Source organism: Monomorium pharaonis, chromosome 8 (assembly GCF_013373865.1).
Source record: "Monomorium pharaonis isolate MP-MQ-018 chromosome 8, ASM1337386v2, whole genome shotgun sequence".
Taxonomy (NCBI): domain Eukaryota; kingdom Metazoa; phylum Arthropoda; class Insecta; order Hymenoptera; family Formicidae; genus Monomorium; species Monomorium pharaonis.
Window position 1 is genome coordinate 13,994,131 of NC_050474.1, and position 15,086 is coordinate 14,009,216.

Genomic DNA, 15,086 nt, shown 5'->3' on the forward strand with positions numbered 1-15,086 from the left:
AAACCTTATCTAGGTCTGTTGCAACCCCTTCTGTGGAAATTACATGGCCAAGATATTTTACTTCTTTATTTAAGAATACACACTTTTTGGGATTAACTTTTAGATTCGCATCTCGAAATCGCGAAAAGATCTTCTAAATTTTCCACCATTTTATTGAATTTCTTTCCAAAGACAATTACATTGTCTAAGTACACAAAACAAGTTTTAGAAATCAATCCTTTTAAGACTTTTTCCATTAAACGTTCAAAGGTTGCAGGGGCGTTACAAAGGGCGGTAAATTGCCATAAACCGTTACCCAAAGAGAAGGCAGTTTTTTCGCGGTCTTTAGGATCTACTCTTACCGGCCAGTATCCATTTTTAAGATCAAGAGTACAGAACCATACATTTCCAGCAAGACAGTCCAAAATATTGTCAATCCTTGGAAGTGGATAGGAATCTTTTATTGTTACTGCATTCAATCTCCGGTAATCCACACAGAATCGAATTGTATCATCCTTCTTTTTAGCCAAAACTACCGGAGATATCCAAGGGCTATTTGATTCCTCAATTACTTTTTGGACTTTTATTTTTTCTAATATTTTGTTTACTTTAACTTGCAAATGAAGTGGAACACGGCGAGGTACTTACTTTATGGGATGAGAATCACAAAGTTTTATAGTATGACAAACAACATCACAATTCCCTGCAATAATATTCTCAGTAAAAACATCATGAAATTTATTCAGAAGATCAAAGAAAATTTCTTTTTGAACAACTTCCAAACACGAAGTATTTTGATCAAAGAGTTCTTTAAGAAAATCGGAAAACTTTGCAGGGCAATTTTCAAAACGAGAACAAACCAGCCCGCGCTCTTCCTCTTTATCCGTCAAACCGAAAGCTTTTTCGAAAGATTCGTCGAAAATTCCTGTTTTGGAGAGAAAATTTTCTTCGATTATACAATCGTCATTTATTTCCGCGACATAAAATCGCAAAACCATATAAAATTTTCCCAGGCGAATACAAGCGGTGGCCCAAGAAATTACCGGCATTCTCTCGCCTGTGGGATATCTAAGATTTCAAAATTCAACATGTTCCTGACTCAAAGAGGTTGCCAAACTGGCGCTCAATACTGACGCGTTTGAAGCCGTATCAATTTTAAAGCAACAGGGTTTATCATTTAAATAATTGTCAACACAAAAACGCCCTCGCTCACTCTCACCGACCCCTCTCCTCCCCGAGCCGGCGCACATAAGAGGCCCCAAGACGCGAGCAAACCGGAGCTTGAGCTCCGCCTGCCGAGTTTCCTCTGAGCATGTTTCCAGTGACCCCCGCGCAGAGTCCTCCCTTCTTCCGGAAAAACTACTTTTGTTGATGAATTTCAATATTTTCGCCCGTTCAATAGCCATCTTAAAGAAAGTTATCTCTTCAGCTTGTAAGGAGCGTTTAACGTAACCGTCGTTCAGCGCTGCGACGAACTGCAAGCACGCGATTTTATCAGCGTGGGAACATTCAGAGTAAGCCTTATAAGAGAGCCGCTCGAGATCCGCCCCCAACGTCGCGTAATTCTCTCTTGAGAGCTGTCTACGATTTGTGAACTGAAGATAAAAACTTTGTGCGAGCTCGCTCTCGCCAAAACGCAACTCCAATTTTGCTTTTAATTCCGCGTAGGTGGGAGATTCGTCCCCACAGGAATTTAACAAGGAACGCGTTTTTCCGCGCAAACACGACGTCAACGCAACCGCTTTCTCCGTCTCACCCCAATTATTCGCACGCGCGATAAAAGAAAATTGGGACAGAAACTCGCGCAAAGGCGCCTCCCCATCGTAATATTTGGGCTTTAGCTTAAGCGAAGAAGCTGTCCGCCCCGCACCCGCGGCCTTCCCCGCGCCCGCGAATCTCGATATATCGCCCGAACTTCCGGCGGAAGCTTCGTTATTTAAGTGACTTAGCTAGGTGTCGGTGAGTTGCTCCTCCATCCGACGGAAAGCTGCCTCGCGCTCGATGAAACGGGTCTCCATCTCAGCGCGGAAATTTTGCTGCTCCTGCCGCTCCCGTCTCCGCTCCTCGCGCATCTCCTGCAACTCGAGGAGGACGGCCTCCATGGCGCTCGTCTCCGCTGGGCTCGCCGTTTGCTGCTGAGAGCGAGTCTTCCTCGGCGAGTGAGTCGTCGACATGAGAATTTTTCTTGTCGTCAAGATGTATCCGTCGGCTCGTTCGCTTGTCCTAACCCCGGACGAGCCCCCAAAATGTTGCGTCGAAGCACACGCACACACACTCGCGGGAAATAAACGAGACGGGCTTTTACAGCTTAACACCAACTTTATTAAATTCTAAGGAAAACAGAAAAACAACGAGGCGTCCACCTCGGCAGGAATCCGGCACAAAACTGACTATCAGAAGAATGTTTATAAACATTTCCCCGGCAACCGGCCAAGCGATAATTTTGATCGGTTTCTCAACTGACTGGCGACACGGAGTATACCGGGAGACGCGCGGCGCACAACAATATTAATAATTTACAAGATATCGCAGAATCGTTTGTTTCAAACGTAAGATCTAACATTCCAGCCATTAGAGTTGAAGAAGTTTATAATGCAGATAAGAGTGGCTTTAATCTTGAAATACATTCTGGACAAACATTAACGCAATTAGGTGCAAAAATAGTTGAAGCAACGGTTCAATCGATTTCTTCTACGACACATAGTTACACTATAATGTCGATTATTTCGGTAAGCGGACGTTTGCTTTCACCACTGTACATGATTTTAAAAGAATCCACAGGAACATTTGGTTCGAGAGTGCAAGAAATTCTTTTTCATCCAAATTAATATTTACATCCAAGCTTCAAAATCAGGAAAACTTACATCTAAACGTGGTTCAGCGAAGTGTATTTACCGAATACTGGCCGTAAAAGCATGCTACTACTTGATTCATGGACGAGACATTGCCCGAGTCAGCTACAGCAGTTGATTCCACAAGACAAAGAAGTACAACTTTTAACCATTCCAAAAAAGACGACGGGCCTCATTCAGCTTTTAGATGTGTTTGGATTCCGGATTTGGAAAAATTTTGTGCGAACATTTTTAGATAATATAATTCTTCAAGAAAGAGAGATGTCAATTTGCATTCCCGTAAGGAAATAATTAAATTGCAATAATTAATCCTTAATCAGCTTTCTTTGCCTAGATTCAAAAATCTTTTCCAATATGCTTGATTTAAAAGCGGATATGTAGAAATACATCCTGGCGAATTTCAAAATCCTGTAAGGTTCTGTTACTTACAAAATGAAAAACATATACCCAAATGTAGTATTTGTGGAATTGCCGTTTTTATGCGCTATGCATGCGGCGAATATTTCTGTTTTAAACATTTTTGTGAAGAATATCATTATTGTACAAATTATAATCCGTAATTTACAAAATAGTTAAACATATCCGCATTATGTAAATCATAAAGTTAGACAAGGTTATCAATGCATTATATAGTTTTATGTCCTTTAATATTAAAGTAGTTTTAATATCTTGTTTATTAATTTGCCAAATTATCCACTGAAATAATAAATGTATGAATGTTATTATTATAATAAAATAATAAATAACGTATATTATGATTTATACATGTCACTGATCAGTATTAATTTGTTTTAATTTTCATATATAATTGTAAGTACATACTGATCGGCTTAAAAGCTATCTGAAATGTATGTTAACAATAATATAAATAATTTAAATATTGCTTTACAAAACCATTTTGATAATTAAAACTGCTAACAATTTTTACAAAATTACTTTAGATACAATTTTTTTGGTATCTTACTTATTGGTGGTTATTCCGCAAAAACAAAGTCTATATTTTTTTCAAGGTAATTTTTCTTAAATTGTAGTATCGTCGTCGTTATCGTAAAGAATTGAGTGCTTACACGAATAGCATACGAATAGTTTATATACGGATAGCGTATATGCGGAAACGTTTATAATTATTTCTCGAAAATGATTTATTGAAACATAAATATATGGTTGAATTCGGAAGAAATAACCTTTAATTGAGTGTAAACAAAAATTAAAAAATTTAAAAAAATGGAGAAAAGAGGAGGGTATTGTTAAACAAAGGCAAATAAAATTTTTTTTTATAATTTTACAGTGTTCTTAAAACCGTTCGATTTTTGTTAAAAAATTTTTTTTTATTTTTTATAGTTTCGAAAATATTTACATGGAAAGGAAAAAACCGATTTTCTTCGAAGGGGTGTTTTACCCTCTTATAGTGAAAGTTAGCAGAAATGAAAAAAAGTTCCCTATTAGGAACGAACTGCTCTATTTGCATATAATTTTTCAGAATTTTCTGAATTTTTGGGTTCGATATCTTTCCTTGTTAGCAATTTTTTTCAAAACTTTATGTAGTTAATTCTGATTAATTCCTTTTCGTTGTACTTACCTCGATGCTTCTTATTTTTTTGTAAGGTTTGTACGTTTACAGTCAACCACCCTGTATATGTATTTAATAATATATACGTATACATTATGTATATATGTTGTAAATAATGAAATATATATATGTATATTTATTAATGTTTATATATGTAGTATCTTTCCGATTATTTTTAAACTTAAATATGTCATACTAGAAAAGTCATAGATTTTTTCTACAAGAAATGGTGATAGTAACCCATTTGGATCCCATAGAAAAAAATTCAAAAAGATTTTGACAATTTTTTTACTCGTATTTTTTGAAAAAAATCCGTAATTTTTTTTATAACATTGTTGAATTGAAACCCATAACATTTTTTTTTTTTTTTATTAAAATTGGTTTAGCTGTTTTCTAGAAAACAATTTTTTTATTTTCCTTTTTTTCCCCATAACTCGCATAAAAATTATTTTTTAGATGTAATACCTGAAGAAATTTAATCGCACATCAATGTAAAAATTTTTGTAAAAATCTTAATCAAATCCGTGAGGGGGCAGCACACACATGCTTATCCTGCTATTCATACATGCTATATGTACAGCCATCACTGAACTTTAAACTGAAAGAAAAAATAATCAAATTTTAGTTCGAGATTTACTGTTATTTGAAACAATAACGATAGCATAACATTATACTAGGGCAGTGCACTTGTAATTTTATTTAATCGAATTTTTTTTTTGTTTTATGAATTTCTTCCCGGCCTTAAAAAAAAATGTTTTATTTCCAGCCTATAAAAAATAATTAAGTAATAACAATAATAACAATGATAGTTAAATGATAGTTAAAGACTTTTGGCCCCCCTCTTGCATCCACCGAGTCGATAAGGGTGCCCTAAACAGAAGGGTATAGAAATAAACGGTGTACAACTTTGCGGTGTACAAAATTCCTGTGTTCCCTGGTGAAAATGTAAAGTTGGAGCGTAAATCGAATGTAAAGGGAGAGTAAGAGCGTAAGTCGAATGTAAAGGGAGATTAATAGAAGCGTTAACAAACCCTCTACGAAGCGTAAATTGAAACAATGAAATGTTAAAGAAGCGTTAACACTTCTTTACATTTTATTGTTTCAATTTACGCCTCGTAGAAGGTTTGCTAACGCTTTTATTACTTTTCCTTTATATTCGATTTACGCTCCGATTTTACATTTTCATCAGGGTTCAAATAAACCGTGTCCATTTGAACCGTGTACATTAGTTTGTGTCCATCTGCACGGTGTCCAAGTGAACCACTCCTAAAACAAATGAGAGTAATACTTAAGGAAAAGTCACTGTTCTCCGAATTTGTTAAAACTTAACAATATTTTGTGTTTTTGTGTGTAGAAAACGAATCTGGCAGAAAAAAGTGTCGCTTTGCCCTGCGAGATGAGATATTAATCGTTTAAGTTCACTATTTGACAGGTTATGAAACTAGTCATTCCGACGAAATGTTGCAACTGAACATGGTTCCGCGGTCCCGTGGTCATATATTTTGACATATTTTGACTGAAAGAAAATTAATATATTTTCAGAAAACGCGTGGTCGGGGGAGGGGCTCTGCCCCTTTTCCTGCACCCCCTCCCATAATTTTTTTAAATCTAATCTAACCCAAACATTTTAAAGTCGATATTTGGTTAATGGAAACATTGGAAACGAACAACGTGGAAAGTCGCAAACCTATGTGATACTGTACAAGCGTGGACGTCGTTTACTTTACGTAAAGCACTGATATCATGTATTGTATTTATAAAACAAAATAAACGACATCCACACTTGTACAGTACCACATAGGTTTGCGACTTTCCACGCTGTTCACTTCTAATATTTTTGCATTTATCAAATATCGACTTTAAAATGTGTGGGATAGATTAGAAAAAATTACGGGATGGGGGTGCAGAGGGTGAGGCTCCGCCCCCCCCGGCCCACGCGTTTTCTGAAAACATATTAAGGTAATACTGAAGGAGACGGTCTTAGTTCACGCAAAACAAAGTATTCTCTGCTTTAACAAAAAAAAATTGTTAAAGCAGAAAATACCTTGTTTTGAGTGCATGTAATTGAACGCATTGAAGTGTTTGCACGTGTAGCCACGGAGCATGCGCATATATGGCCACGGGACGAGTGAGTCCTAGATACGCTCAGTAATAAACGGACACAGTAGGCTGAATGAAACGGACACAGACCAAATGCGCACGGACCAAATGCGCACAGTCGCAAACCTATGTGGTACAGAGAATGCTTTGCGCACGCACGCACGCACGCACGCACGCACGCACGCACGCACACACACACACACACACACACACACACACACACACACACACACACACACACACACACACACAAACACACACACACGCACGCACGCACGCACACACACACACGCGTGGTGCAAGGGGAGGCTTCGCCCCGCCCTCCCGCACCCACCCCGTCGGTAGAGGTGCCCGAAAAGTCGCAACCCATGTGGTAAGTTTGTTGGTTACTGTGTCCGTTTGGTCTGTGCGCATTTGGTCCGTGCGCATTTGGTCCGTGTGCATCTGGTCCGTGCGCATTTGGTCTGTGCGCATTTGGTCTGTGTTTATTTCACTCAGCCTGCTGTGTCTGTTTATTACTGTGCGCATCTGAGATGCTCTTCACGGGACTATGTTCAGTCGCAACATTTTGTCGATATAACAGGTTTCATAACCTGTCAAATAGTGAACTTTAACGATTAATATCTCGTCTTGCGGGGCAGAGCGACACTTTTTTTCTGCCAGATTCGTGTTCTACGCACAAAAACACATAATACTGTTAAGTTTTAACAAATTCGGAGAACAGTGACCTTTCCTTAAGTACTACCCAAATGCGTATGCGTCCGCGCGCGCGCGTGTGAGTACGCAAGTGAAAGGCTATAAATTAGTGTATAGTGAAATATTAATATTACCTGCATGACAAAGAACCCTGTCGTCACTACCACCACCACCACCACCACCGTCATGATAAACCCCTCCTTTACCTATAAAATTAATACATTTAATAGTATGTATAATGAAATTTAATGTAATTAAAAAAAAAGTAATTCTTAAATTTTTACAAAAAAGGTTGTACAACCGCGCGTGTGGTCGCGTTCCCGCCTTTCGGACCTGTCGATAGGCGAGATAGTTTGTCACGTATATTGGTAGGAAACTCTTGATTCAGCACGTGGATAAAAAAAATACACTCAGTTTGGGACGAACCCAACGAGGAAAATCCGAGCCCCAAGTGCGAGCCTGGCAAAAGCCCCCTTTGAAGTTTATTAAGATTAATCGCAAGAGTATAACGTTAGGAAATGAGGTGCGAGTAATTTCGAAGAAAGATTGTACGTTTGTCTCGATAATCGCTTTCACAGCGACGCAAATGGGAGACCTGGTTTCCGCGAACCGGCTGCAGCCATGGTCGCGCGCGTGGAATCCGAGGGCGGCTCGAGATTCCACTCAACCTTACGTGCGGTTGCGTAGATTAAATGGCTCGAGGGAGTGCGTATGAAAGAATCAAGGCGATTCGATTATATCTGCGTATCACTCAAAGGAAACTTCTAGAATCTCGCTAAGCTCAAAGGCGATTAGACTAACTAACTGCAGGTGGTCCGGGAAGAAACTGAGGCGCTGTGCCTGGCCGGTATATACGGTAGATACGCGGGAAGCTCCCGCGGTAGGCACACGGCCGACAGGGACGGACGATGGAATCTTCCGCGCACAATGAATTTCGGGCGTTCGAACGTACCGACACTCCCGGCAACTATAGAACACGACCGCGTGGCTCACGGGGGTCACAAAGTAAGCGCCGGCCGCTGCCGCACCCTACCCCGTCGCGAAACCGGAAATCCCGTCCACCCGCTACTCGCGACACGCTACTCGCTCGAGCGAGAGCTTTGCGGCGCACACGGTCGAGGGGAATCTCCGACGGAACCCGAGCGTCCTCACTACCGTCCTCCCCATAACTCGGCGCGTCGGCGCCCTGCCCGCTTGCATCCGACAAATCCCCCAATTAATTACGCGAACGTATGACCGCCCTGCGGCCCACGCGAATCACGCACCAACACAAAAACGGATGCAGAACGGGCCCGGGGGCACCCCGCCAGCCGGCAACCGTTCACACGAAATTATCCTGGCAGGCCACCTCACCGATAACCTCCAAGGCGATGTCCTCCCTCGTCTCTAGGCTCGTCCCTTCGCTCTCGCTGAGGCCTCGCACAAGCCACACCGATAATTCGCCCTTTTAGGCACGACTCGCGACCTAACGCCTAGACCGCTCGCACGCAAAAGCGGGGTGGATCGCGGTCGATCTCGGATCGACGCCGCGACCCCCCGTTCGGTCATGCGCATTGTTTCCGCGCCGCGACCCAATTGCTGCAAGGCACGCAGTCCTGCGACCGCAGGGACGTGCGCGCCGTAATCCTTCCGGAAGCCTCGCAGGCCCCCGCGAAATTTTCCTTTTTCCGCTGGGCCATTGCCCGAGCCGGGGCAGCGCACGCGGCGACCTCCGCCCCCTGCGAGAGGACTCGCCGCCTCCCCCGATGCGTTCGGTCCCATCCGGGCTCCTCCACAGCCCTCCGAGATGTTCCGTCGTGGTGTTGGCGGGCACCACCGCTTTAGGCTCTGGCCGTGGCTTTTCCGGGCCACGCCGAGTCCCCGCGCGGGCCGCGTGCTCGTCTCTCCCGGGCTCCGGTGGCGTCCTTCCTCCTTCCCCGCATCGCCGTCGCTCTCTCTTCCTCTCTCGCCGCATTCCATCGAGAGGCGGTCGCCGCGCAAAGAAACCAAAAATATGAAAAATTAATAATACGCTCGCTAGGCCCGTCGCGGTTCCCCCTGGAGATCTCCTCTCGCCTCTCGCCTATTTTCCCCGTACGGCGCGAATCCGCAGCCTGTGACGGGGGAGGGACGCTGCTACCCGTGGCAGCTAAGCTACCACGTCACAACATATACAAGAATGCAATTAATACCAACCGGGTCAAGTTTTTTATTTCACCATCTTTTATATTCGTAATATGAGTTACGATTTGTTTACGCAAAAGTATTATTTTAATTCTTTTTATGAACAACAAAGCTCTCGTAAATGTAGAGTTTAGTTGCTGCTGCCGTCACCTATTCTTTTAACATATAGGGATACCGTGCATATCGGCCATATCGTAATTTTCAAGTTTTATAACTTGAAAAGTACTTTATAAAGAAATATTTTATTATAGTGTTTGGAAAGCTCTCAAGGTAAGTTACAGGAATTTACAAAAAAAAGAAAATTTGTATTCAAGAAATTGAAGAAAAATTTGATGTAATCTTCAAACAACTAATTAAGATTAAATCAATAGCAATATTTGTTCTGCATAAATCTATATACTTTTGTCCTAATTTTCTTCTAAAACTTTGTTTTAGAAGAAAATTGATACACTACTAAAAAAAAATAGGGAACACTTTTTGTATACTGAAAATTTAAGCTATTTTTAAACCGCTAAAATTCAGCAAAAAATCATCACAAAAACAAAATCCAAAAAGCGTTTTAAAGCTTACAATTTTTTTCAATCGCTTTTGGGCGATTTCAGTTAGCTTTTTTTATTAAATGGGACGATAATAAAACTTAATCCGTTAAAATAAAAATTTTTTATGCGACTTTGCTGCGCTGCATCTGGCGTGAAAAAAATTATACAAAATTTATGTTTTGCATATTATAGCGGGATCTTTCCTTTTTTGAGTAATCGTTTATTGTTGTGCGATTTTTTGACCGAGTTATTGAGATTGTAAGAAGAAAAAGGTTATTTTGACTTTCATCGCTTATTACTCCTGAACAAATCAACATACAGCACTCTGCAAAAAAGCGATGAAAAGCTGAAAGTTTGCATTTTTGAATGCTATTATTGCTTTTTTCATAGAGTTAATTTTTCTAACAAATTGCGTTCAAAGATTACGTAAAAAATCGCATATTTTACGGTTTTCATTTAATTCAATATATTGTCGTGAAGAAAGATCCAATCACATCACTGAAGCAAAGTTTTATAGTACAATTACTCCCCAGTAATAAACACTAACGTTCTTTGATCAATTACTACTTGTAAACGTTTTAATATGGTTTATGCGCCTTTTAATAATGTTCTGTGGAATTTCGTGCCAAATTTGCCCAACTGTTTTTCCTAATTTATCAATCAGCATTCGAAAATGCAAACTTTCAGTTTTCCATTATTTTTCTGTGGGGCGTTGTACGTTGACCTAGGCTGCGTTCCATGTTCAGGTATGATGCGCATAATGCATCATTCATTCTCGTTTAACGTTAAACAAACAACAAAGACGAACAATGTATCATGCGTGAAACGGAACGTTGCCCTATTCACGAGTAAAAAGCGATGAAAATTAAAATAACCATTTTTTCTTGAAATTTCCATACCTCGGGTAATAAAAATTGGAATAAATATCACAGCAATGAACGGTCAAAATAAAAGGAAAAGATCTCGTTACAAGATGCAAATAACAGAAATTTTCTGTGATTCTTTCAAGGTTTATCATTTTGCCATGTTGGTAAAAAAAGATGACTGAAATTGCCAAAAAGCGTTTAAAAGAAAAAGTTTCAAGCTTTAAAACGTTTTTTGGATTTTGTTTCTGCGATGATTTTTTGCTGAGTTTTAGCGGTTTGAAAATAGCCTAAATTCTTGGTATACAAAGAATGTTCTTTTGGGATTGTCCCGATTGCGCACATAAACAATTGGACACGGACCTGATTGGACTCTGTCTCGATTGCGCACCGCTCCGATCGGACACAATTTTAATCGAACATAATCCCTATCCGGACACAGACCCTATTGGACACAACAGCGATTGAACACATAGCGTTTGAATCGAACACAGAATTAATTGCACATGGACTCGATTGCGCACCGACCCGTTTGCACATGGACCCGATTGCACACGATACAATTCCGCATCGCAGATAATACATGGGTTAGCAACTTGGACGGGGTGGGTGCGACAGGAGGGCGAAGGCCTCTCCTTGCACTCCCTCCGCGCGCGCGTGCGCGTGTGTATGTGTGTGTGTGTGTGTGTATTCACGCTTTGTACTGTACCACATGGGTGTGCGATTTTTTACGCGTAGCGACGTCCACTCACACTCCCTCCCTCCCCCCTGTTTACATTCGACTACATTTAGTAAATACCACATGCCAATAAAATTTCATTAAAAATTTTGCACGAATTTATTTCTGTCTGATTGACACTGTGCCCGTTTGTACTGTGTCCGTTTCGCACTGTGTCTGTTTGTTACTGTGTCCGTTTCGCACTGTGACCGTTTTGTTATGTGTCCGTTTCACAATGTGTCCGTTTGTTACCGTGTCCGATTGCCACCACGGTGTGTCCGTTCGTTATTACGTCTGATTGCTGCCACGGGGTGTCCGTTTCGCACTGTGCCCGTTTTGTAATGTGTCCGATTCGCAATGTGTCTGTTTGTTATTGTATCCGATTGCCACCATGGTGTGTCCGTTTTGCATTGTGTCAGTTTGTTACTGTGTTTGTTTCACTCAGCCGTGTCTATTTATTACTGTGCGCATCTGGGCGCGTGTTTACTCGACTTGGAGATAACGTACTTTTTAAAATATTTTAACAATATTTTGCAAAAATTAAATAATCTTTTTAAAATATTTATGTAATATAATTTTAAAACGTTCAAAAAATATACATATTATCTCTCTTTTAAAATTTTTAATTATATAACAATATTTCTAAGCGTTATTTTAATGTTTTTTGCTCACTAAGTTATCATTATCTATTAATGTATTTTTATTTACGTTTCTTTTCGTTAACATACTGCATATAATTTTTAATGAAATACAGACAGGTATTGCAACAAAAGATTGAGAAGTTAGATGAATTTCATAATTCAAAAGACGACGAACAGTTAGCTATACATGTCCCAAAAGGAGTTAAGGAGGATAAATCAAGAGAAACAGATAATGGCGTCGTGGTAGAGGATGATTATGTATCACTACAGTGTTATAATATAGATAATCTATTATCAAATCACGTAACAAAATCGATGAACAAAACCGCTGATTGTCTTATTAACAAAGGAGAATCAATTTCAGAAGCAAATCATTGTATAACGAATAATTGTATGTACAAAACTGCATCATATTATGAAACAATTGCTTATGATAAGTTATTCCATTAATTTTCTAGAGATAATTCTAAAATTGCTTTGCAGTACATTAACAACCAACACGACGTTGAAAATAGATCTTTTCAGGAAGAGAAACAAGTGTGTAAAGTTTCAGATAACAATCGCAATATTATTAGTTATATAACTGGAGATGGATAAATTAACATTTTTTAAAATTTAAGTTAAATTAATGGATCATAAAGTTAATTTAGTTACGTAAAAGTTGCATGAATAAAAAACAAACTTAGTTAAAAGTTACATTAAAATTAGATTAAATTAAAAGTTGTTACTTAAAATTAAAAGCTTGTTAATTTAGAAAAATAAATAATAAAATAATTTGTATGGATCACATATATATACACACGGATTCACATGTATATAAATTTTAATACTTTATTTTAAATTAAGTTTATATAAAATAATAAATACTGTTTTTTACATGATTATATTTTTTTCAAACATAAGTAAATTTTTAACTGGAATATTAATTACGTAATTTTTAACAAAAAAAATCAAAGTTAACAAGTTTATGTGTTTTAAAAATAACTAGTTGAAGTTAAAATTCATTTCAATTAACTAAATTTAGTTATAATAGTGAATTATTTTTTTAACCATATTATTTAATTTTTAGTATTTTAATAATTAATACCCAATTCTTGTAATAAATATTAAATATAAATGGTTTTTTAAATATATGTGCATCTATGTGTTTTTTAGGAAATTAATAAGCCGTTGTTTGTAATGGTTGATGAAACAAAGATACACACCTATCAAAGCCGCTTCTTTATCTGCACAATCTGCTACACTGCAATGTTATAATCTTCATATACCTGTAGTTTCTTATTGCAATGTATCTTTATAAATATCGAATACGCTTACAGAAATGGTAAAAGATGTTAAAATACCATTTAGAATGTATCATTACCATAATAATGGTACGAAAGATCGAGAGACTGTCGGAAATATCTGTATAAGATGGACCGATTTAATATACAATTTCAAAGAGAAATCTAAGAACAAAAATCCATTCGACAATAAAAAATTATAAATTGAAAGATTTCTTAGAAAGTCACACACACACACAAACAAGTCTAAACATTTAAATTTGAAAATGGAAACAAACAAGAAATCTCATCTTCAAATCTTTATTATATGTATTATATATAGTCTAGTCGAATTATCATTTTTTGAGGAAAAAATTGATAACTCAGGTTTGACTCTGCGTAAAGCACAATTAACGTGTGTAGATAGATACGTTTGCCACTCGCAAGAAACCAGAGTTGGGAAGTAATGCCGTTACTGTTTTCGTTACTTTTTTTCAGTAACAAATCGTTACTTTTTTATGTCTGTAACGGTAACAGTAACGTCGTTACATTTTTACAGTAACGGTAACGAATTCAGCCGTTACTTTTATCGTTACTTTAGTTCCCTATTATCTTTTATATTTGTTCAATAGATCGCGTGCTGGTCGCGCGCATTATTCTTGATTGGATGAAAATATCTTGATATGGCGCTGGAAGTCAGTGTCACATGAGAATGTCCTGTTGAAATATTCTGTTGATGCGATGCGTAAACCTTTTATTTTGAGATTTAAAAGACTCTAGATAGTCGTCTTCAATACGCAAATGCATACAATGTATAACCTATCTGCTAGATTATAGGTTACGTGCAATAAATGTAATTATAAAATATTTATTTTCATATATTTTATAATATATTTTAAATATATGTTTGAAAAATATTTTATAATATATTTTAAATATATGTTTGAAAAATATTATCTACTTATATCTTAGGCTGCATTCCGATAGTCACTGCTAGTACTAAAAGTCTAAAAGTCTATAGTATATGTGTGTGTATATGAAACGTGAACTATAGATTTTCAATATTGGCAGTGAATATTGGAATGCTATATAACGACATTAACTTTTAAAAACAAAGTTTATAAAAAATTTTTGACAAAATAACATTTGTGAATTACAATATAAATTCTTATAAAGATAAGTATATTAAAAAAATAAAGTTATTAATATAAAAAATTAGAATAATTATTAGTTGAGTTTAATATCCCATACAGCACAAAGCTCCGATTAAGCTCCCAGGGAGTTCATTTTGCTGAGCTCCCGAGAAGCTTACAAAATTCGACAAAACAAGCTCCCAAGGAGTTCATTTTGCTGAGCTCCCGAGAAGCTTACATAATTTGACAGAACAAGCTCCCAGGGAGTTCATTTTGCTGAGCTCCCGGGGAGCTTACAAAATTCGACAAAACAAGCTCCCAAGGAGTTCATTTTGCTGAGCTCCCGAGAAGCTTACAAAATTTGACAGAACAAGCTCCCAGGGAGTTCGTTTTCCTGAGTTTCCGAGAAACTTACAAAATTCGACAAAACAAGCTCCCAGGGAGTTCGTTTTGCTGAGTTTTTAAGAAGTTTACAAAATTTGACAAAACAAACTCCCAGAGATTGAACATATCGGGTAAATTAATGTACTGCATGTATAGTCATAAGCCGCGAGTAGTTCGCAAGATCGC

The 15,086-nt window shown here is 38.1% G+C and overlaps 1 protein-coding gene across 1 annotated transcript in view; it reads left to right on the forward strand.

Annotated features, from left to right (window-relative positions):
- LOC114255598 overlaps positions 1–15,086 on the forward strand; it is a 131,469-nt gene that overhangs the window by 41,501 nt on the left and 74,882 nt on the right. The window contains exon 5 of the mRNA XM_036291578.1: positions 12,235–12,512. Within this exon, the coding sequence (XP_036147471.1) occupies positions 12,235–12,512 (278 nt within the window). The remainder of the gene's footprint in view (positions 1–12,234; positions 12,513–15,086) is intronic.